Here is a 24,691-nt window from a genome sequence, read left to right as displayed (position 1 = left end):
AGTGGGCTTTAGAGCTCGAGCTTCAGCCTCAGCTGCGACTTCTCAGTTACTGTCTATACCGCTATTTTTAGAGCACTAGTAGGAGCCTGAGTCTGTGGACCCATGCTGAGAGGCTTGCTGCTGCCCTTACTGCCCTGGCCCAAAATAGGGCAGTAACATAGTGTGTCCAAATCTCAATTTATCTTGAGTGTCACGAGATTTAGCATTTTTCTCACAGCCCCAGATCCTGAAATTACATAAATATGTGACCAAGTATCAGAGGGGTAGCCGTGTTAGTCTGTATCCACAAAAACAACGAGGAGTCCGGTGGCACCTTAAAGACTAACAGATTTATTTGGGTATAAGCTTTCATGGGTAAAAAACCCACTTCTCCATGCACCTGAAAAAGTGGGTTTTTTTACCCACGAAAGCTTATGCCCAAATAAATAAATCTGTTAGTCTTTAAGGTGCCACCGGACTCCTTGTTGTTTTTGTAAATATGTGAGAATCTCAGCTTTTGTTTTAAAGATGTTCTTATCCCTCATGGTTGCAAAGAAATGTGAACCCTAAAGGCTTAAAACTAGAAGACAAATAAAAAGACACAAAAGCGATTAAAAAAAATTCTTGATTTTTGAGGCCCGACGCATGATATTTGACAGGTAGGCAATACTGAATACTGTTGTTTTTTACAGAATGAGAGTAGGAGAACCACAAGACTCTATGTCATTCAGCCTTGACTTAAATAATAATAATAATAATATTAACTTCCCTTTATGGCCCGATATGATTATCGCAGGGCAAGCCAACAATATTAATAAATAATGAATTAATTAGAATAAACAATAAAAATTAACACCTAGCTGTTATAGTCAGATTAGGATCCCTACACACACAAAGACATTCCTAACCAAAAATAGGAGTGATGAGGAGCAATTATGTTGCAGGAATAAATTCTGCCTGGCTGTACCACAAAAACCAGTGAAAATAAATTAAAATCATAGTGATTTATTATGCTGTCCTATAGATTTTCAAAGTGTTTTTACAAACTTTACTTAATTAATCTGAACAGAAAATGTAACTGTGCGATTTTAATACATGATGAGCAGGATTCTGCATGGTAAGGCTACCACCTATCTTTGCTGCTGGTGGGTGTCATCATACTTCTCCCTGGGGATATATCACATTCCCTGATCAATGAGGGTGTCAACAAGCATGTGGACAAGGGTGATCCAGTTGATATAGTGTGTTTGGACTTTCAGAAAGCCTAACTAAGCAGTCATGAGTCAAAAGGTTGTTACAAGGAGGAGGGAGAAAAATTGTTTTTCTTAACCTCCAAGGATAGGACAAGAAGCAATGGGCTTAAATTTGCGGCAAGGGAGGTTTAGGTTGGACGTTAGGAAAAACTTCCTGTCAGGGTGGTTAAGCACTGGAATAAATTGCCTAGGGAGGTCGTAGAATCCCCATCATTAGAGATTTTTAAGAGCAGGTTAGACAAACACCTGTCAGGAATGGTCTAGATAATACTTAGTCCTGCCATGAGTGCAGGGGACTGGACTAAATGACCTCTCAAGGTCCCTTTCAGTCCTCCAATTCTATGAGATAGGAGGGAAGGTCCTGTTATGAATTAGTAACTGGTTACAAGATAGGAAACAAAGGTCAATAAGGGAAATAAAGGGTCAGTTTTCACAAGGAAAGAAGGTAAATAGTAGGGTCCCTCAAGGATCTTCAGAGATGACTAAGTGGGGGTGTAACAGGGTGCTGGCCAGGAGGTCCTGAGCCAGGCCCCTGTTAGCCCAGCTCCAGTTAATAAGCATTAATTGGGCCTGGCTGAGTATGCCACACCTAATTGCTAGAAGCACCTGCGGGCCTTATTAGCCAGGGGGCTATATAAGGCAGGCAGGCAGGGGGAGGAGAGGAGAAAAGAATCGCATCGCATCGCATCCCTGCCCTGCCCTGCCCTGCCGGCTGGAGATGCTAGCTGTCCCCCAGGTTGCTGGTTTGGAGCAGACTGTAAACAGAAGGTAGTGGGAGCTGACACTGAAAATAAAAAGCACTGGTGATTGCACTCAGAAGAGGTCTCTGGCTGATTTGTTGTGAGGGCAAGTGAACACCTCGTTACACGTGGGGGCTTGTCCAGGATCCAAGAGCCAGGGAACGCGGTTGGCAGCCTGGATATGGAGGAGACCCTGCAATGGCTGGTCAAACAGCAGGAGCAGATGCAGCAGGTCCTGCAAAGTTTTCAGCAGTCCCACCAGGCCGAGAGACAGGCCTTACTGACCTGGTAAGTTGAGCAACAGCAGAGTCTGTGAGAATTCATACAGCAGACCGGCGTACAACAACAGCTTCTGCAACGAGTGGTGAGTCCTGTGGGAGGGGATGGCACCCGGCTGCCGGGCTGGGGACTTTGTAAAATGAGCCCAGTGGATGATCCGGACGCCTTTCTCAGGACCTTCGAGCGGGTAGCCACAGGCACCAGGTGAGAGAAGGCAACCTGGGCCCTCCGACTGGCTCCATACCTGACAGGAGAGGCTCAAGTGGCCTATATGACCTTGAGCGATGAGCAAGCCCAGAACTATGAGGTGGTGCGGGGGGGCATTCTAGACTGGGTGGGCCTGTCGACAGAGCGGTACTGCCAAAAGTTCCAGGCGGCCCAATGGACGGCGGCAGTGCGGCCCCAGGTGTACGCCCAGAGACTAATGGACTGGGCCGCACGCTGGCTGAGGCCAGAAATGCGCACGGTGGGAGAAATGATGGACACATTGGTCCCAGAACAATTGCTGCAGAGCTTCCCCGAGAACATACGCGTCTGGGTGAGGCGTCACCAGCCTGTCACTGTTGAGGCAGCCGTCAGGTTGACCGAGGAATATATCGAGGCAGAAGGTCCCCAGAGGGAGGACCGACCCCAGAAAGACAAGGAGTCGGGGAAGAAACTGGCGGAACCTTTTTCCCGGAAAGGCCCAGAGAGAAAGGGGAGCCCCAAAAAGCACCTTAGAGGTCCGCCAAGCTTGTTTGCTGGCAGTGTGGGAGACCTGGACACACAAAACATGACTGCCTTGATATGGAGTGTGGGTGGGCTGAGTTTTGTGGCTGGACTCAAGTTGGGGAGCGAAAAGGGGGGCAGAAACTGTACACCATCCCAGTGAGGATTGGGCAGAACCCCCAAACAGGCCCCAAGCGTCAGCCTGTTTGCTTGTACAGAGGGGGCTGGTGAAGCCGCACTGGCTGATTGTGGGGGCAAGGATGGCCCTCGAGTGTATCCATGGGGACAAGAGGTCCTCCTCGGGCCGAAGTGAGGGGCCACTTCAAATGGAAGTGGTTTGGGGTGCTGGAGGGGCTACCATACCCAGTGGTATTAGGTAAGGACTGGGCCCCACTACCTAAAAAGAAGTGGAGGGGTGCCCTGAAGGAGGGGGCAGATATCCCTAAACCAAGGATCCCAAGTGGGGAAGACGAGCAAAGTCCCAGAAATAACAAAGAAGTGAACCCTAGACAACAGAGCCCAGAGAAAGCAGACCCACGGGAAGGGTGTACGGGGGTGCAACTGGTGTGACATCCTTCAGGCAGAGGTGGAACTAGGGGTGCAGCCACTCCCCGAGCAGTGTACGTTTTGCGGGAGGGGGATGGAGAAAACCACAGAAGAGGATGCCGGGGATCGCCTGGCCAAGAGTGGGGAACTTCCCCAGAGGAGCCCCCCGGGCAGAGGGGCCAAGGTCAGCCGGACCTTGTGGCTCTTAAGTGGGGAGGCGGTGCTGGCCAGGAAGTCCTGAGCCAGCCCGTTAGCCCAGCTCCAAATAAGAAGGCAAGCGAACGCCTCGTTACAGGGGGTTACGATGAAAGGCCTATAGAATCATAGACGGTACGGAGAAAGTGAACAGGGAAGCGTTCTTTCCCCTTCACATAACAGCTGGTCCTGGATGACAGGGCATGGCTCACACGCTCTTGCCCTGCTCTGTTCGTTCCCTGTGATGCACCTGGCACTGGCCAATGTCGGAGCCAAGACAGCCGGACCAACGGTCTGACCCACCCAGTATCTTCTGAATGGGTTCAGGTGGGACAAAGCCAGCGTGGGGCCTACGACCGCTCACCAGGCCCTGACGCTGCTGCCCTGCAACCTGGTGACCTCTCAGTGACATCACTCCGCGTGACAAGGTGTGGCGCTGATGGGACGTCACCGCATTCCCTTACGTCACAGCCCTGCCTTGATGTAACGTCATAGCGCCACGGGGATTGCGGAGCGTGGGGATTGGGGGTGGCACTGATGTCAAGGGGCCGCGCCGTTGCCTGGCAACCTGAACGGGGGGGGCAGCGCGCGTGCTGGGTTGTGTGCGTGGCCGGCAGGAGCGCGGGTCACCCGGCCCCAGGCACCGGCCCCCGCTCCCTCGAGGCAGCTGTTCCCCGGCCGCGGGGCAGGGCGGGAGCGGCGGCGGACCCGGAACCCCGCCTCCCCGCTCGCACTGCGCCTGCGCTCACTTACGCAAAGCGCGCAGGGTGCGCGGCTGGCGGAGGGGGGCGCTGAGCGCAGCGAGGCTGGGCCTAGGTGGCGGGCGGGAGCGGCGGCCGGACGCAGGTAAAGGCGGCGGCGGCGGCGGCGGCGGCGGCGGGGGGGGACCGGCTGGCGCGGCTTCCCCGCCCCGCGCTGGGACTCGGCCCCGGGGGTTGACCCCGGAGCGGCTCTGGGCCCCCCCTCCCTGCGGGGGGAGCCCTTTGGACTTGCATCAGGCCTGTGGGGTCCAGTGGGGACCCCCCAGCCCCGCCCCTGGCGCGGTCTCCCCGCGGGGCGGGGTCGACAGGCCCCAGGTTGACCCCCGTTGCGCTCTCCGCGGGAGCAGGTGGTTTTCAGAACTTGTTTTCTGGGGACCCAGTTTGAAGAAAATGGTTGATGCCCGCGACCCAGCGGAGCTGGGGCAGAGGGGCTCGGGGTGCGGGAGGGGGCTCTGGGCCGGGGCAGAGGGGCTCGGGGTGCGGGAGGGGGCTCTGGGCCGGGGCAGAGGGGCTCTGGGCCGGGGCAGAGGGGCTCGGGGTGCGGGAGGGGGCTCTGGGCCGGGGCAGAGGGGCTCGGGGTGCGGGAGGGGGCTCTGGGCCGGGGCAGAGGGGCTCGGGGTGCGGGAGGGGGCTCTGGGCCGGGGCAGAGGGGCTCGGGGTGCGGGAGGGGGCTCTGGGCCGGGGCAGAGGGGCTCGGGGTGCGGGAGGGGGCTCTGGGCCGGGGCAGAGGGGCTCGGGGTGCGGGAGGGGGCTCTGGGCCGGGGCAGAGGGGCTCGGGGTGCGGGAGGGGGCTCTGGGCCGGGGCAGAGGGGCTCGGGGTGCGGGAGGGGGCTCTGGGCCGGGGCAGAGGGACTCGAGGTGCGGGAGGGGGCTCCGGGCCAGGGATGAGGGGTTTGGGGTGCGGGAAGGGGTTCAGGGCTGAGGCAGGGGGATGGGGTGTGGGAGGGGGTCTAGGCTGGGGGTGCAGCCTTGGCTGGGGCTGAGGGGGGTTTGGGTTGCAGGAAGGGGTTCTGGGTTTGGGGGGGTGCCTAGGGCTGAGGCAGGAGGATAGGGTGCGGGAGGGGGTCTGGGCTGGGGGTCCAGACTCTGGGGTGGAGGGTTTGGGGTACAGGAAGGGGTTCCAGCTTGGGGGGGGCTGGGGCAGGGGATTGGGGCATGGACTTACTTCCGGCAGCTCCCGTTCAGCGGCGCAGCTGGGGTGTAGAGGCAGGCTTCCCGCCTGTCCTGGCACCGTGGACCGCACTGCACCCCGGAAGCGGCCAGCAACAGGTCCGGCTCCTAGGTGGAGGCACGCAAGTGGCTTCATGGAACTCTCACCTGCAGGTACTGCTCTCTTCCACTCCCATTGGCCGGTTTCTAGCCAGTGGGAGCATGGAGCCGGTACTCAGGGCACGGGCAGCGCGTGGAGCCCTGTGGCCCCCCTGCCGAGAAGCTGGACCCGCTGTTGGCTGCTTCTGGGGCGCAGCGTGGTGTCAGAACAGGTAGGCACTAGCCTGTCTTAGCTGGGCAGCACAGCCGATGGGACTTTTAACGTCCCGGTTGGCGGTGCTGACTAGGGCAAGGCGACCTAGTGCCTTACAGAACTGGGTCGTGACCCACATTTTGAAAAACACTGCTCTGGAGAAATCTCTTCTCTTACCCCCACCACTTCCAATGATGCTGACTTCCAAACTCCTGATTTCTCTTGCTGGGCCATGTGTGGCAGTGCCCCCCCTTCCCCCCCTTAAGGGCGCTGGGGTTCTGAGCCATGGTGGGTGTGCCCTGGGCATGTGGAGCCTTGCTCTGCCCAGCTGCTCCATTGGGGTGAGCCAACAATGTCTTTTGGGACCCTGCCTGCTCCTAAGAACAGAGCTGACAGGTGGGAACAGAGCGTGATGTGCACCTAAGAACTAGGGCACAGCTAATTTTAGGTACTCTAACCTTGACTGTGTGCCTTTAGGGACTTGTCATGAGATCCTGGAAACTTGTCTTGTTTGGAAGGGAAAAGATTTAATATCGGAGCAGTAAGCACTCCCTACAAGAAACAGTGTCACCCCATAATATATGGTCCTAAATTCCAGATAGCACTGTGGCTTTGTGCCCTGTGGAGCAGGGCATTGCTATGAGTCATTTTTCAGTGGTGGAAGCTGTGAGTTACTGCCACCTCTGTTCTTTCTACCAGAGGCAGATCAATTGGTAAATTGTCCCCTCTGAAGGGGGAAACTGTGCACCATATGAATTGTGGTGACCACACAGGAAGCACTATGAAGTAGGGCGCTTCAAGCAGTTTTGTGCTTAGGCCTCCATTGCTGAAAATATATTCACTGTGACACCCAAATCTGTAAAGCCATATGAAAAATGGATTATGACTGTGATTCCCAAGAGGTATCTAACTTTACAGAAGTGGCAGGGTACTTGGTAATTGGATCTGCTTTAGTAGTCTCAGGATTCCTTATTCCAAAGGAATGGGGGATGTTCAGCTGATCATATAGCCCGGCTGAGTTAATGTTTCTACCCTTACAATGCTCGTTTTCTCTTCGTAAGTGGCATCACCTTTTTCATTCAATTCACATAAAATTTGTGGAGCTCCTAAGGAATATTCTAAACTTCAGTGCTTTATCTAGTTGCATTGTATCTTGCTCATGCGCACCCTTGTACACTTCGTATTTAGGCTGTCTATCTAGAATGGAAGGCCTTCAAGAAAGGGACTCATTTGTTATCTCTAAAATACTTGGAATGCTCTGGGTGCCATACAAGTAGTACTCAAAGGTATAGCACATTATGGTAACAAAAAATGGTTTCTGTTAGTTTCGGGTAACTAAAACAAAAGTCAACATTCAAGTCAGCGCCACAGTGAGAATGAGAAGATGAGCTTTACTTCCATCAAACTCGGTGGTAATTCTCCACGAGTGTCTGTGAAGTGCTGTGGTTGACTTAATATTGCTCTTAGAGGCCCCAGTTGAGACCTCATTATGCTAGGCACTGTACTATTTTAAGAGTTTATGATCAGTAGACAAAACAAAGTGGAGACCGGGAAAACTGAAAGTGAAGTGACTTGCCCATGGTCACACCACAGGCTAGTGGCAGAGCTGGGAACAAAACTCAAGTTTCCTGAGTCCCAGTCCAGTCTTCTATTCAATGGCCCACATTGCCTCCCAGTGAAACAGCCATACTCTTCCCAGTTTTCTTTGTTAAACACATAACAAATGGGTCCAGAAGAAAAGCAGAAACTGCTCAGCAGGACCCATTCCTGAACGCACATCTTAGAATGATCAAGGATATGTTGTTTGAAAGTAACAGAACACGATTGCTGCTCTGCTGTTTCAAATGATTAGATCAAGTGTATTTTGTGATATTGATGGTGCTATTGCTACCTAATTTTTCCATTTAGTGACCTGAATACCTGGGTAATAACCATCGCAGGTGCAGTCTCTTATGTTCTTTAAAATGAACAAAAAATGGAGAGAGTTGATCACTTGGACATTTGATGAGTGATACTATTGTAGAGAGTGTCTTATTGGGAGTCCATCTTTTTATCCGGACATGGGTAAAGTGGTAGCTATCTAACTTACATATTGTATATGTTCCCAAGGACACCGTGATAGGCAAATTTGCTAAATAAACAGTAGCAAATACTCCACCTTTAGCTTCAATGATCTGTGTTGATTTCTCTATTATTTAATTTTAATGTGCACATTCCCTTGCTGTGTGTCTTTTAGATCAGGAATCTGGTGCGGGAAGGTTTTTCAGTATAAGTCACCACTGTTAGTAAGCAAACTGACTTGATTAAGGTCAGACTGTGCTTCCCAATTGTCTAGGCATTGTTTGTACAACTGTTTTTATTTCTTTATCAGATGTGTATTTAAATGATGTACCATACCAACGCAGAGAGGGAACCCATACTTGGGTGTTAAGCAAACACTTGATAAAGGTACCAGAAGCATGCATACTCGGGTCAGACACCTGTACATCCTCCATTCCATTATTCAACCCTTTGTCTGAGGGTCTGTGTGTGTATATGTGTGTGTGTGTATATGAAGATAAAAAGGAATTTTGCCTCCTCTTTGAACACTTGGTGAGAGACTTTAGCAGGAGAAGCCAGACTGTGGTCTGTGGGACCACAGTTCTCCGAATTCAGTGCTCTGTCAGTCCTAGTTACTTGCTATGATTGTCTGGGAGGGAATCTCTGCAATCTGCACTTCCATATTAAGCAAGAGGGTCTGCTACATGCCATGCAAATTGGATGCAGCCTTCAGGCTCATGGTAAGTTGCTAATGTGATCCATTGTATACTTTTTAAGTGCCTTTAGTATATAGGGACTAGGATGTCAGTGTCATTTATCCTGAACTGCAAAGACCCCCGTCTCAAACCTGAGAGGTGTGAGTTGCATGTTGGAAAACTTGAGTAGAGAAAGAATTGCATTATTATTATTATTATTTATTATTATTTTTTTAAAAGAAAAGCGGGGGGGGGGGGAATCTCTAGAACTCCTCTTAGTTGTGGGGAGGAATAGGAGTATGAGAATGTCTCTCTTTCCTTGGGGCTAATGCCTGTTAATTTAAGACTTGGCAGTTCTATAGTGTTATTTCATGCCAGGATCTCAAAGCATTTTACAAATGAGCCTCTATGTGATGTAAGTATAATATGATTTACCTTCTGTAAGCCTCAGTTCACCCATCTTTGATAGATAAGTAACTTGTCCCAAAATCTCTGATAGAGCTGGGAAAGAACCCAGGAGTCCTGTCTCTGTCTGTCTGTCGTGCTAATCATTAGATATATTTTCACAATCCACCCCCCTCTTTGCCTTTTAGGGAGCCTGAGCTCAGAAATTGATTAGACAATGTCTTATAATTGTACCCTCCTTGTTCTGCTTTCCCATAATTGGGCAGATGTTTAATGCATTAGGACCTTAGGAGAACTAAATAAATGCCCCCTTTTAACCTGTTTTGTATTTGAATTTTTTGCAGTGACAATGAAGAGCTTGTGGATCTTCCTTACTGTTTTATTCGTCCCATGGGGCTTTTCTTTGGCCAAGTTCGATGAATTTGAGGACGGAGATGACATTGTGGAGTACGATGATAATGACTTTGCTGAGTTTGAAGATGTTACTGAAGATGTAACCACAGAATCTCCCCAGAGGATCATAACTACAGAAGATGATGAGGAGGAGGCTACTGTAGAGCTTGAAGGTCAAGATGAAAATCAGGAGGACTTTGATGATGCAGATGCACAAGTAATGTCAAATTCATGCCTTTGCCCCTTTTAGCCTCTCATTTGAAATGCTCTTTCAGTTATCAAACCAAGATCCATGATTGTTCTTGTACTATACCCCACTGCAGTACTTATGCTGTGATCCCATCAGATCTTCCAAGCTATGTGGAGTCTGGCAGGGTCGATATTTAGATGGAATATTTCAAAGGAGCACCTAAGGTCTTCAGACAGTGGTACTCTTCCTTTAGAGTAGATAGTGAACCCATTGTGGTGCTAGGGAGAGCTCTGCTGCTGGATGTAACGTCTTCCTAGTGAACTGTAAAACAGAGATCCAACCAGTTGCAGTCATTAAAGATCCCATGGCACTTCTGCAGAAGTAAAGATGTTAACTTCTGCATCCTGGTCTAACTTGGGAGGCAATATATAATCACCCTAAATGTCCCATACAGTTTCAGTTGCATGTAGTCATCTTCTCTTCCCATCATAAACTTTGTAAGGCTTTGCTGTGTCCTGTTGAGAGGTTGCTATGATTCACTGCAGAGGTAGGTGCATTTCAGTGATAAATATAACAGTCTTTTGAGAATCATTTGGGTATTGGTTTATAAAGCACTTTGATATCCTTGGGGTTGAAATGGCTGTTAAATCTTCATAAAATTGTGAATAAACATTTTATTTCAAAAATGTCCCAAATTAAAAACAAAACAAAACACTTGTACCCCAGCAATTTTCATTTATCTTAACTTTAAAATCTCAGCTGTAACATTGTAAAAGAGACTGCTGCTTTAGAGGGATGATGCATATCCCTTTATTTTCTGTCCCACCTCTGTTGTGTTTGCCGCTTGCTTATCAGGCTTGAGATGCTTAGGCGGCTTGTGCTCTTATCCCTTAGGAAGGAGATACTGAGAGTGAGCCATATGATGATGAGGAATTTGAAGGCTATGAAGAAAAAACAGACGCATCTCCCAGCAAAAGCAAAGACCCCATAACAATTGTTGATGTAGGTATAAATGTCTGAGTGTCTTTCCATTCAGCACTCTGATTTATTTGTAGTATTGTAGTGCCTAGAGGGCCCTGCAGAGAACAAGGCATTATTGTTTTAGCTGCTGTACAGACATAGTTAAAGGTAGTCTTTTGTCCTGAAAAAATTACAATCTGAATTGACAAGAAAAAGGGTGGGAAAGGAAACTGCTCAGAGATGTTACATGTCCAACATCACATAGCCAGTTAGTAGCAGAATTGGAATCAGGTCTCCTGAGTTCCATTCCAGTGCTCCTATGCACTGGATTATGCTGATTGTCACAGATTGTAATATCATGACATTTGAAACTGACGTATTCAACTGTAGATGGCTTGTTCCTTAATGTGTTAACAACTATGTAAAACTGCTAGTACTTCCCACTCGTGTACACTCAAACTGAATTGGTGTCATCTTCTGGTCTAGTTTATTATCACATGGAATACAGATTGCCTTAATATTATGCCCGTGATCAGCAAATGTCTCTGCAACAAAAGTAACCATATTTTAAACATGGGTTTTGGCCAAAGCATTTTTGAATATGGTTTATCCTTACGTTAGAGAGAGAAAACATGCTATAACCATAGTACAAATCATGTTTTAGTTAGTGTGTACCACAGCTAAAACATGGTTCTCTAACATGTTTGTGTATCTTGATTACACAGGCAACAAAAGAACATGTTCTAATGATAGTTATAACAACTGTATTTAAATTTTTGGGTGTTTTAAGCGTAACGGGGGTTGAACATTGCAGATTTGAAATATACAATATTGAGTCCTCTTGATTCCAAAAAAACCTGAGGCTTTTATAAAGCAGTTAAGAGACAAAAAGGGCAGAGTTACATTTTTTTAAAATGTTGTAATCAAATGTGCCAGTGGGAAATACCTCATCTCTTTTGACTGAGGGGCAATATCTTGGCAGTAAAACTAATAACCACCCTCTAATGACTTCAAAAAGAGAACTCCACAGAGAGACAGCAGGATCTTCCTATTAGATTTTGGTCACTATTTGCACTAGAATTCCTAACTGTGTTCTGAAAGCACTTTCAAAAGTTGGTTACAGCACAGTTGTAATGCATCTTTCAGTCACACCTTTGGTGGTGCTCAGATAATGCAGTGATGGGCATGATGTAAGAACCTGAACAGAGTAGTGTTACAATTGCGATGAGGTGTTAGGCTGACTACACTGGAGATTATTAGTTAGCACAGTCTGGCTCTTGGAAAAGAAATCTTTTCTTCACACTGGTCAGGGAACCTGTGTTAGGCATATGCTATGTTCTAGACTGCAATTCAGACCAGCGAGACATTGTCACCGCTTGTCTTGTAATCCTGCATGCCTTAAAATGGTCTGCTTCTGTAGCTCCCTGTCTAGACACTTCCAGCCAGTGTACAAGCATGCACTGAGTGTCTGTGTGTTGAGCAGTTCTTGTTCAGCAACTCTGATATCAGCAGCCTGGTTGTTAATACCAAAGTCACACTCTGGTCTCCACTAGCTTTGGTTGCTACTAGCCAAATGACCCCAAAACTGTGTGCCCAGAAATGTCCAGCCCTCTTCTGGAATATTCAAAGGAGTAATAAGGTCCGTTGCTCCTCTAAAGAGACCAAAGCACAGCAGCTTGTTGCTTTAACTGGAGTTAATAATCACTTCAAATCAAACATAGTACTCGGTAGATTAGAATAAAAGTAAAGCAGGTTTATTTAATCAGGGAGAGATTTTACGTGAGGTCAGGTATAAAGGATAACGTCAGATATGGTTACAAACAAAAGTAAAAACACTTTCTAGTGACTAAAACTTAACAGGCTACAGTCTTGGTTCAAGGTACGGTTCTTACCACACTTCCTTCCAGCAAGATGGCTGATCATCAGCTTGGTCAGGATCTCCCACAAAATACTCAATGTGTGCTCAATTCCTTTGTCTGAGTTGAAAGATAATTTGGGGTTCTTTGCCCCTCTCTTTTATTGTCCGGTGAACTTTTGAAATGTATCGTTCTCAAAGTTCAGTGCCCCTCCTTTGACGAAAAGTGCAATGGAGTCTGATGGAGAACTTTCCATGCTGGTTTCTTGCCCAGAGGTACTCTCTGCAATGTAAATTGATCTGTCCCTTCAGCTTCCAATATGCTAATGGAGGATCACTTGACTGTGATGGCCAATTGTCTGTGATTGCACCTGGATTGAGGCTTTTCTTTTGGGGGAAAAACCTGTTTACCTATTCCCCAGTCTTGTCTGGTTCAAACACATTTTAGAAACTTCATACAGAGGGAATTCGTAACTTCACATATAACATTATAGCATTTTACAATTATATTAATAACCAGAATGGTGTTAGCTTTCATATGGTACCACACAAGGCATATTTTGTACAAATATTATTGCAGTAGTGTTTATAGAGTGTAAATGCTTGGAGCCTAAGGTCACAGAATACTGTATCCGCTATCTTCCAGCATGATTGCTGCTAGTACAAAATAAGCCATGTGTCACTAACGAAGTTGGCCCTAAGCAGGCTCTGGTCTATAGCTAAGCTTTAGCAAAGCTTATCACTGTCATTCAGGGATGAAGCTTCTCTGGTAACTTACACGTTTCAAAACACATGATTGTGCAGAATCCATTACATCCTGTAATAAAACTACTTAATTCGCTCACCACAGGTCCCTGCACATCTTCAAAACAGTTGGGAGAGTTACTACATGGAGATCTTGATGGTAACTGGTCTTCTTGCTTACATCATGAACTACATCATTGGGAAGAATAAAAACAACCGGCTAGCTCAGGCCTGGTTCAACACTCACAGGGAGTTGCTGGAAAGTAACTTCGCCCTTGTTGGTAAGTATTTGCAGTTGCTATGCCCAACTGTTCACTGCTTTGAATGTGACTGGTTTATATTACTGATGAGAATGGGCTGGGGAGAGGAATAGCCTTTCCTCTGGCAGCACTTGTTAATATTAATGGCAGTTCTGCATGTTGTGAAGTAATATACCACCCCTCCAATGCTGAAAAGCTATCTAAATGCAGCGACCATAATGGTGTAGAATAAGTTGCATAAGCGAGCATTAAGATGGCACTGTAGTCCAATAGAATAACCCAGGAATACATGCATTCTAATCCTAATGATGCCATTTCACTACTTGTCACCGACCATTAGATTATACTTCCTTTTATTAACCAATATATTCTTACTTTCAGGGGATGATGGGACAAATAAAGAAGCCACAAGCACAGGGAAGCTCAACCAAGAAAACGAACACATATACAACTTATGGTGCTCTGGCAGGGTGTGCTGTGAGGGAATGCTTATTCAGCTAAAGGTAAGGGTGGGGGAATCTTGCAGTATTGTTCCACTAACTAACATGTGGAAGTTCAAATTTTGGCCAGGTGGCCGCACCCCCCCCCCCCCGGTTGGGTAGCCAGAGGCCTCGGTACAGCTTTTTCTTTTTAATCATTCAGGTCAGCAGACTGGATTCTGAATACACTCAGAAAGCAGATATGCTGAATGAGTAGTAGCCATTTTTATATAGTCACTTTTATTATTATACCAGCATTTTAAGATCTCTCCAATGTTCAATCTGTCATGATCTGAGAAGAGTACCAATGAATACTTCTGGAAAGTGGAGAACTCCCACTGTCTGGTGCTGTGGGGCAATTGTTCCTGGTCATGATGGTGGATAAGAGATTGGACTGTAAAACTGTTAGTGGTCCTTCAGTCTAGTAGGGCTTTTTTTGGTCACTGAATATATCAAGTCCTGGGTTTTGAACCAGTGGAATACTCATCACCTGGAGAGGGGAGAACTTGTCTTTTTCCTATTAGTTTGGCAGAGCCAGTCCAACCTAAGATCAATAGAAATATTTCCATGATTTTTTCCCCTATTTCAATGAAAAGTTTTGTGCTTGGATGTAAATATTTCCCTGCAGTGTTTACAGGCTGAACACTACAGATTTGAGCTAGCACTTGAGAACCAAAAAATGAAACCATGAATCTAATAATAAGCACCCCAGTAGTAAGTGTTTGCAGCATTTATGTTTAGCTTGGAGAATGAAAATGGTCCAAAAAATAGCATAAAATGGTCAAAAGTAAACTGGATATTTAAAATTTTCCATTTTAATTGCCTTTGCCAAATTTTTTTTTTTTTAACCTTTGAACTTCTAACTAATGCCTCCACAAACTTCCCATCAGACGATACAGGATAGCCAGTCCCAAATTATCTGTCCCTTTGCAACTTTGACAACTACATTTATTTATCTTAATGTCCATTTATTTCCATCTTAGCAGAAGGAGCTCTTAGTATTATAGAAACAGATTCCAATGAGAAATGAAGAAACTCAGATGTCTTCCATATTAAAAAGCTGAATATTTGATTCATATATGTAGTGCTAAATACATGCTTTTTGTGATCACTGGAGCAAATGCAGAATGGAAAGCTTTGTTGGTTTCTAAGACCTGGTCTCTGCACAAAGCGGTGCCAGTTTAATTAAAGCTGATTTTTATACCAATTAGTTAAACTGGTGCAACTTTGTGTGGCTCAAGCTAAACTGATATAACCAGTTTTAAACCAACAGTCCACACAAAGTGGCACCAGTTTAACTAAGCAAATTTAAGTTAATCTAGTGAATCTTTGTGTATGCAGACAAGACCTTAGCTTGCCTGTAGATGCTACTACGCTCCAGTAAATTGCTAAATATGCAAAAACTGCAGCACTGTCTACTGTACTAAAACATTCTCTCTTTCAGTTTCTCAAGAGGCAAGACCTTCTGAATGTACTTGCTCGTATGATGAGGCCAGCCTGTGACCAAGTGGTATGCACTCAGTTCTTTAGATTTACTGTGCATAGTTCCTGTTGCATTCCTTCAACTCCACTAGGCTTTTGGTCTTTCCCACAACTAGCCGGACAGTGGCTTCATAGAGAAACGCAGCTTTCTTCCATCTTCCTTCAAACAAAGTAACTCTGTGAAACGACCTGCAAACACCATTCACGTTATTTTTCTCTCTCTCTTTTTTTTTCATGATACACAAACAAGTCACCAGTCATCAGAAGTTTGGTGTATCCGTGGGTTTTATTATTCATGTGGTTTTGTGAAGCAAGTCTGTCATGCTTCGACTTCATCTTGACACAACTTGCTTTTGTGACTTGCCCTCTGGAACAGTTGTTCTGTCTTTTGAACCCTTTTATGAGTGTAGCCTAATCACATTCGGTAATCTGTTATCTGCCCGGTATTGTGCATCTTATAAAGCTAATTGGTGTTGAACAGCTGTTAGTGTTAGGGACAATGGGAGCCTATATCATCATGTCAAAGTATAAATGCCAGTATCCACACAGTGGACACAGTATCTATGAGGCATGCTGTAAGGAAAAATGGGGGGGGGGGTATGCTCTGCTAGTACTTACTAGGTTTTACTTTTTAATATATTTTCTGTTATATTTTAGTTTTTATATTGTTGATGTATTCTTTATTCTATCTCATTTAGAAGTGGCAAATGCATGCAAATAGTCTGCTATTGGCTATCTAGTATGCGCTCAAATTGAGTCGTTCTTCAGCTCTGCTATGTTGCCCATTGCCAATAAACCCTGAGATTGGGAACTCTGCTTTCTAATTTTGTTGGACAGTTACCGTATGGTTTTAGGAGTGAGAAAAGAAGCCATTAAGTCCAGACATAAACAGAATAGCTTTATCCCTGTTGAAATAACACCTGGATATTTCAAAAGAAAATGTACAGCTAACTTTTTGTAGTGAAAACATTTGTTCCACAGTAAGATTTGGATCTGTCCATTGCAAGTGCTCCATGGCTGGGGGAGTCTATTGTCAGGGCCTAGTCCATGATTATGGCTTCTAGGTGCCATGCTATAATTAATAATAGTATAAATCCAGTCACTACTGGTTTCTCTTTTTTTCTCAGCAAATAAAAGTAACAATGAATGATGAAGATATGGATACCTATGTGTTTGCTGTTGGAACAAGAAAAGCCTTAGTGCGACTTCAGAAGGAAATGCAGGACCTGGTATGTGTGTGTTCAAGTTGGAAGTAAATGGATAGTTCAGGCGATTGGTAATGAGGTATAAAGTCTTTCATCTCTAGGTTGCTTGTTCAAGTCCAGGGCCAGTTCGGAATAACTGAAAGTTGTTACTATCTGAAGGCTAAGTGGCCTATTAGAATTAATTTGGGAAGTGCATTCTCAGTCCTGTTCCCAGTGGACAAGTATCCACATCCTAAAACTGGCACTGATTTGCTTCTATATTGGCAATTTTAGCAGAAGGGAAAGGAAACTTTTGTTACCTTTACAAGGGGTCTCTCGAAATCGAGTTTTAGATATGTCGACAGGTGCTCTAAATTTTTGCTTGATCTCTCTTAATCCAGCACCAATTACTTTGTCCGATTTCGAAAAATCTACTCACTAGTGATGAATGGGGAACTTTCTCTGACAAGTCAGCTAGCCTAAGCCATTAATTTCTGCAGAATTTAAATTTTCACTAACAATCCCCTCTTTTAAAAAAAAATCCACTCTTAAGTCTTGATACTTTCAAAGAATCTTTCCTGATGTGACCAACTCTCTAGACTACTCTAGAGCCACTGCTGCTGCTTTTAACTTTCCCCAAACAGCAGCAGCAAAGTGAAATTGCAAGATGTGGGTCAGTTTTTCTGCTGCACTTCATTGTACAGGCTTTGCTATATTGCCAAAACCAATGTAAGATGCATCAGTTCCCTGATATATCCATGTCAGCATGTCCCTACAGTCAGTTTTCATCTCATCTGTAAAAATCAACTCCAAGTAACCTCTCAAAACTTAAAAAAAGATACTAAATTAAGAATACAATATATATGTTAGCATCTGGGGTGTTATGGTATTGTGGGAGTGTACTTCATGCTGAAAATGTCTGTCCTCAGTCAGATGGAATTAAGAAACAGTAAATCATGTTTATTTGTATTTCAGTACTGTCCAGGATCCCCATTGTGCTAGGCACTGTTCAACCCCAATAAAAGAGACACTTTTTTTTTTTTCTCTTCTCCTTCCAATAGAGTGAGTTCTGTAGTGACAAACCCAAGTCTGGGGCAAAGTATGGGCTTCCAGAGTCGCTGGCCATCCTGTCAGAGATGGGAGAGATCACAGAGGGAATGATGGACACAAAGGTAACTTTGAAAGAACGAGTAGAAACTCTCAGGCATTTTCTTGATGGGCTTGGCCATTTTAAGGCTGGAGTTCAGTGTGGAATCTCTCACAGATGATACAGCAGGGAATTGAATGCCACATAGTTCTCTCCCTTAGAGAATCCTGAGAAACAAAGATCCCAAAGCAAATGCAAGAGACAGAAAATGGATACGGTTGTCAATGGAGAAAACATCTGTATTAACTTTTATATATTAGCATATCCATTGTAAACTTGGGACTTAAGCTGTCATTTGCAATGCTGACGTAGGCAGAGAAGCGTTGCCAAAGTGGTGGAGTGTTAAGGACCTTCAGTATACACCTTTGAAGTTGTGGCTGATCATTGGATGAAATGTCATGCCCCAAATGAGAACTCTCCATCTTACGTCCTTGAGTTGTTAACATTCACTCAGGACTGGGATGTAGTTTATCCGCATGGCGCTCTTCTCTAGCAAGAGTCACTAAGTCAGGGTGGTAACTTGAGCACAAGAATTGTCAAAAAGCAGGACGCAGAGACGCTATAAGCAAACCATTTCAGGAAACAGGTCGGAGATGAATTGGTTGTACGAAAAACTAACCTCTATTTCTCTTTCAGATGGTACATTTCCTCACACACTATGCTGACAAGATCGAGTCCGTCCATTTTTCAGACCAGTTCTCCGGTCCAAAACTTATGCAAGAGTATGTATGAAACTAGACATCTTCTAATAGCTTTATAACAGAGCAGCAGACAAAGTATAGACTGACATACTTGTGAGAGTATTCTAGCAGGCTACCTGTTGCATTGGGGGACACGTATAGAAATAGGACGTAAAGGTGAAGCAGGTAACAAGAAGTTCCCAACGTTTTCAGATGCTTTACTAGTTTTCTAAGATCAGGGTGTCTGTTGCCCTCCATTCAGTTGTGTGATCTGACTTCACTGGAACTTGGGTTGCTCCACCCAGTTTAACAATTGCCAGGTATAGCATGCACCGCTGCTTGGGAAGTGACCAGCTGACAGCAAAGGGTCTCGGTCAAGTAAAGATGAAGAACCTAGAAATACCAATCACAAACCATGTACACCGTGGCTGGAAAACCATGGTTTGCGTGCATTGTGGATCCTAGAAATGATATTGCATCTCTTTGTTTCATTGAGGTTGACAATTCTAAGAAAACCAAGGGTCACTTACCCTTTCTCACGTGAAGCTGTCTTTACCGTTCTGCCCTTGGTTTCTTATCTTAGCTTTGTCTTTCCTCCATGGTTCTCACCTGTGTTGTAGAAGTACAGACTCGCTGACTTTTTCAAGGCGTCAGGCCTCCTTTTTCAAAGTGATGTCACTTGGGGCACCTGCTAACAATATATCCAATAATCTGAAGCAAATGCTGCACCAATACACGGGCCCGATATGCTGTGAATAATTTATTATGAAGCCCATATAATTCCCACATTGCAATAAGAGAACAAACAACTTTATCTGATCCAAATATAAATGAGCATGTGTGCAAAATACTGAAAGCGCTAGGCTCCTGAGTGTCCTGTGGAAATTTAGGGACTTGGTTTCCATAGTATCATGGGGTGTATGTACTTGATAAATATGAAGACAAGCTCCCTGTGCCCAGGGGCTACCAAGCTAAAGTTAGGCTGATGATACCACAAAAAGGCATGAGGTGAGGAGTACACAGATGGAATGCCCTTTGGAGGTACAGTATTCCATACAGGAATGAAGTATTTTTCTGTGGTGGATTGGCATTTGGATTTTCCTGGAGAAGCTGGCCTTAAGGGGCGCTTTGAATGAAGAGAGCGTGGTTATGTGATAGACGAGACTTGGATTTTATAGGAGTTGTTCACTTCTAATTTTCTGGCACCTATGTCTCTCATCGTGTTCGATTGTGACATGAGTCATAGAGCCCAGAAATGGAGCAAATGTATGAATCTTCTCAGTAGCACATCAGATCTTGGATTGCCTCCATCAGTTACTGAATGGGTGGTGCTGCCTACCTACTTAAACATTAACACTTATTTTATGAATGTCTTTTGGATGGGGGAGAAAATTAACTTCAGGGAAACTATTGTTTGAAACCTTGTTTGTGTCAATGAAAAAATAATTGAATATCAGTTGTATTGTTTTTAAATGCTACCAGCCGTTTGCAAGTGGCTATCAGTTCTGCACTGGTCAAGTGTGTGTTAAGAAATACACAGTACAATGTTATGTCCGTATTTTGTGTTCTCTTATTCCAACTACTCCTTTATTTCCTCTCTTCTGCCAGGGAGGGTCAGCCTTTAAAACTGCCCGACACTAAAAGGACACTATTGTTTACATTTAATGGTAAGGAAAGGTTTCCAATAACTTATCTGTGCAAAGTCTGATCACAGTGCCCAAAGCATGTCACTTTTGGGATAGTAGACAGTATTTCTAGTGACTTAAATGCAAGTAGATAAAGGTACAGGATCCCTGAGTAACAAGTACAAGGGATGCAATAATGCACCGTAAGGGACTGAGTGGTATATGACAGTGATAATGGAGCTTCAGTTCTCTAGGTCACCAGTTCAGATTCAGCCCAGGTCAATAATGATCAAAAGTCATTCTGGTCTGACTGCAGTTTTATGGTATTTGGGGAAGGAATTTGTTTTCTGTCCACTTTTTGTGGGCAGATGTCCATATTCCACAAGCCATCACCACAAGTGGCGATGAGGGCTAAACAACCAACTTGCCAAAAGTCAAGAATGGAATGTCATCCCTAATGGTGATCCCAGTAGGTCAGTATTAGGACAGTGGGGGACAGCTTATGGTCATGCCTGTTGCTATCTGTGCTGTGCTAGTTTTTTTTGGATTAATAGAAGCTGTCAGGGCTGCCAGGCTTAGCACCTTTTAAATTTAAAAACTAACCTACAGGGCTTCCAGTTATTTTCAGCAAAGACCACATTTTTCCTACAAATGAATACACACACCTCCCATTAACTACAGAGGAAGCTGTGGGCATGTCAGAGGGCAAAGCCGTGGCCTTTAAATTGTATTTTGCAATGGTCAAAGCAGCAATTTCATACCAGTATAAAAACATGGTTGCAGCCTGTATTCTTAATCAGTCTGGAAGTATAGTATGAGAGAAATGTGCCTGCTGCCATCTGAAGAATCTGAATTTAATCTCCAAAGCAAATACTTCTGTTAATTAACTCATTTTTAAAAGGAGGATTAGAGCATCTTTCTTTGCAGACTTTTATAAGCAGGCTGAGCAATGTGGAGAGGACGTTCTAATTAATAGCAAAAGCCTTGCCAATGTCCCTGAATTAATCTGAAGAAAATGTCTTTGCTTTACAGTGCCTGGTTCAGGCAACACTTCCCCAAAGGATATGGAGGCTTTGCTGCCTTTGATGAACATGGTTATTTATTCTATTGACAAAGCGAAAAAGTTCCGTCTAAATAGAGAAGTAAGTCACATGCTCCTGTATGTGTTGCTGTCAGATAAGATATAAAACTACTTATGGTTAAAGGTCCCATGATAACTTTTGTAAGGTGAGGAGCCTTAAAATTCAACTGTAACATCTATGGTGATTACATTCTGCTTGCCTTAAAACATATGGGGAATATCAGTTGGATTTGGTATTCTCTGCTACCTGTTGCGTAAGAAAAGCATTCAAACTATTGCACACTTAACTCAAGGAAGCTGATACAGCCACAGTCTTACTTGGCCATGGGAGGCAGGGAGAGGTGATTAGAAATGGCAACAGTTATGTACAGTTGAGTATCTGCAAAAAAAAGAGGTAGTTCAGTCTGAAGAGAAGGTGATGAGTTCAGATGATCAAGAACCAATGCACACAAAGACCATAGGAAAGGTTATTGCAAATAACTTTAAGAGGTAATTAGATGTAAGGCGGTATATAAGGATCTTACATTTATTGCCTTTAGATGATAAACCTCCATACCTGGGATGCATAGTGGTAAGGAAAATTCCTCTTAAACTTTTTAAAGCTTTCTTGAAGTAAAAGAGACAATATACTTGCCCATATCTTACTAATGTGTGATTCCACTCTGAAAAGTTACTATATTAAAAAAAAAAAAAAAAGAAAAGTAGCCCCATTTTATTCAGCAGCAGATCTGCTCCATACATGTATTAGTCAGACCCACTTGCTTTAGTAACAAAATTTTTGTAATTGCTTTTCACACTTGTTAGCTCTGCAAAGCCAGTACAGCTGAGAGTTAACTGGCTTCTCTTCCTCCATGTATAAGGCACACAGAACTAGGTTCCAGTCAACTACACTGGTGCAATGGGACTGTATTTGTGTGACTGTGGGCCTAGCCTGACTTGCAGAATCTTTACTACTGTTGAAATAATGAGGAAAGAATCCAGTTTAATACTTAGGTCCTGAGTTTGTACAGCTGACCAATATTGGAGAAGGGTGGGGGAACACATAAACCAGACAGGTTTAATCTGGAGGCGATACATATGGAATCACTCTTTCAGAGTAGAACTGCCATTTAAATACTGAGAGGAGCTATTTTTAGTGTCTGTAGCTATTCTAGACACTGTCCCTCTTTTTGCTTGTTGGAACATTGCCTTAGTGCCAATCATTTATCTGTATTAACTGTTTTTATTTCTGTCTCTTGGGGGAAAGGGTAAACAAAAAGCTGATAAGAACAGGGCCAGAGTAGAAGAGAACTTTCTTAAATTGACTCACGTGCAAAGGCAGGAGGCTGCCCAGTCCCGCCGGGAAGAGAAGAAACGGGCAGAGAAGGAGCGAATTATGAACGAGGAAGATCCGGAGAAACAGCGCCGGTTGGAGGTATAATGGATTTTCAGAACAGCTAAAGAACTAACAGCAAGTGTCTCCCATACATTGAGGCTCACTTGTAGGTATTCCAGAAGCATGGCAGTGTATTATCTTCTGTCCTGCTGGAGATCTGGCATAAAAGTGGAGCTGGCTTTCACTTATTTATTGATTTGTTAATTGTTTGCCAGTCTGTCTCTCTAGAGGAGACTGCATCCTGAACACAATACCTTAATTAGCTGTGTTATCTTGACCTTCTCAAATTGTCAGCTTGCTTTTTCAGTGAGAGTATTGATGTTCATTCAGTTCTCTGTATCCTTTTCTCCAGGAAGCTGCTTTGCGACGTGAGCAGAAAAAACTTGAGAAGAAGCAGATGAAGATGAAGCAAATAAAAGTGAAAGCCATGTGAAACCGTTGTGGGAAACTCTATCTCAGTGCCATGTGTAGACTTTTAATTCACAGGGTACAAAGAACTAGTTAATTTCATAATCTTACACTTCTTCAAACGCTATTGGCCATTAAGAGAAATGCTCTTTGCATCCACACTACTTAACAATTAATTTGGGTATTACAGCAACATACAGATATGTATAGAGGGTGTTTTGTCTCTGCAACTTTCTTCCAGGTGGTTTGATTATTTTGCTACTTCTGATGCTTTAAAAAAAAACAAAACTCAAACTTGCAATATCCCGTGACCGCCGTTTGTGATTTTTAAAACAAAAAAAAGATTATAAAACTTTTAATCTTTACCAGTAACTTTACATCAGTGCTTTGATTTAGATTTTTAATGTTACAGGTAATTTTTTCCACTTAATTTAGGGGGAGGAAAATAGCCCCCCCATGTTAGTGAAATTGCACAATAAACATTGGTGTGTTTCTATATCTGCATCAAGCTTGTAAAGGTACAAAACATAGAGCCTTCCAAAAATGGTATGGATATTTCAGGGATTTAAAACCAGTATAGTTTAGAAAGATAAGTGGTTTTTTTTTTTTTTTTTGCAAACATAGGGCACTGAAACAGTATTGCACAATCTATGCTATGGTTGGCATAAAGATAAAAGCTGTAGATTGGTTAGATATCAGGGAATGGCATACATAAGTACTGTTTCTTATCTGTAATTGTGAATGTTGAAAGTGTAATACAATGTGAATTCTGTACTTTGTGTTTCTTCTTCAGAAGCGAATGCATGGTGAGTTGGCAACTTCATCTAGATTTGAATACTCTTAACTGTACAAAGTTGCCTCTTAAATATTTTCCTCTTTTTGATAGCAGCTGCTGCCTATTTAATGTTCAGCAAGAGGCTAGATTTGCAATTAAATATCTGTGCAACTTCCCTTTTCCCTAAGCAAGGAAAAAAAATATTTAGAGGTTATATAGTTTTTTGATCTGTTGAAATAGTTATTTATTTCAGGATTTTAAGATTGAGGTGGGGAGAGAGATGCATGTGGAGGTAGGGGGAAGAAATGGACACAATTGTACTAGTACGCTGCTGTCTGCTGCATTTTATTGATGTTTCCTACCTAGAAAGCATTTTATTGTTTTGTTTTTTTTGTTTTTGTTTTTTTTTTGTAACCTACTTTCTGCAGTTGTTTTTTTTGGGGAAATAATTTGGATGTCTTTCTCTTGCATTTTCTTGTTTGATGCTTTGTGTAAATAATTTTGTTCTGAGGCAATAACAATGAGCTGCTGTTGAAACAGCATGTGCTAAAAGCCTTTGTTACAGCATGAGACATCTTACACTGATTTGAGTGCAAAAATCTGTAATGTGATAGACATACAAATATAATCATTTTATAACAGCTGATGAAAAGTAATTTAAAGCCAAAAATAGCATAAAATTATGTGTAATTTTACTCTTTTAGCTCTATTTAGCTTGAGAGGGTGCAAGTCATACAATTTCACAAAATTCTTTTTAAAGAAAGCATTTGTGCTCTTTTGAGTAAATACAATGCTTTGCTGAAGTTCCATACCCTTTTGGGCCATGGCAGCTAATTTTGTAATATGAACATTCATACGAACTATCTATGAAAAGAGTAAAATATAACTGAAACATTTTAACTGCCTTCTTTACTTTGGTGGACTCCTTGTTCCTTTTGAGTATAGCCTCTATTAAACCCTCGTATCTTCTATGAGTACTCCTGTTATGTT

At 44.0% G+C, this 24,691-nt stretch overlaps 1 protein-coding gene across 5 annotated transcripts; it reads left to right on the top strand.

Moving 5' to 3' along the window:
- Positions 1-1,884: 1,884 nt before the first annotated feature.
- CCDC47 (coiled-coil domain containing 47) lies at positions 1,885-24,598 on the top strand. Of its 5 annotated transcripts, none has more exons than XM_027824423.3 (14): positions 1,885-4,546; positions 8,295-8,703; positions 9,408-9,673; positions 10,541-10,648; positions 13,312-13,486; positions 13,847-13,968; positions 15,389-15,454; positions 16,554-16,655; positions 17,672-17,782; positions 18,394-18,479; positions 20,046-20,104; positions 21,095-21,204; positions 22,390-22,557; positions 22,871-24,598. In XM_027824423.3, the coding sequence occupies exons 2-14, from the start codon at positions 8,673-8,675 to the stop codon at positions 22,949-22,951; spliced, it is 1,485 nt and encodes a 494-aa protein (XP_027680224.1). In that variant the 5' UTR covers positions 1,885-4,546; positions 8,295-8,672; the 3' UTR covers positions 22,952-24,598. The 5 variants fall into 5 exon arrangements, with proteins under 5 accessions (XP_027680224.1, XP_037742798.1, XP_037742797.1 ...); XM_037886869.2 differs by having other exon boundaries at positions 4,424-4,546; positions 8,295-8,371; XM_037886870.2 differs by lacking the exon at positions 8,295-8,703 and having other exon boundaries at positions 4,316-4,546.
- Positions 24,599-24,691: the final 93 nt, after the last annotated feature.

This window comes from Chelonia mydas, chromosome 27, assembly GCF_015237465.2.
Source record: "Chelonia mydas isolate rCheMyd1 chromosome 27, rCheMyd1.pri.v2, whole genome shotgun sequence".
NCBI lineage: Eukaryota > Metazoa > Chordata > Testudines > Cheloniidae > Chelonia > Chelonia mydas.
The sequence above is the reverse complement of the archived record's forward strand: the minus strand, read 5'-3'. Positions and strand labels throughout refer to the sequence as shown.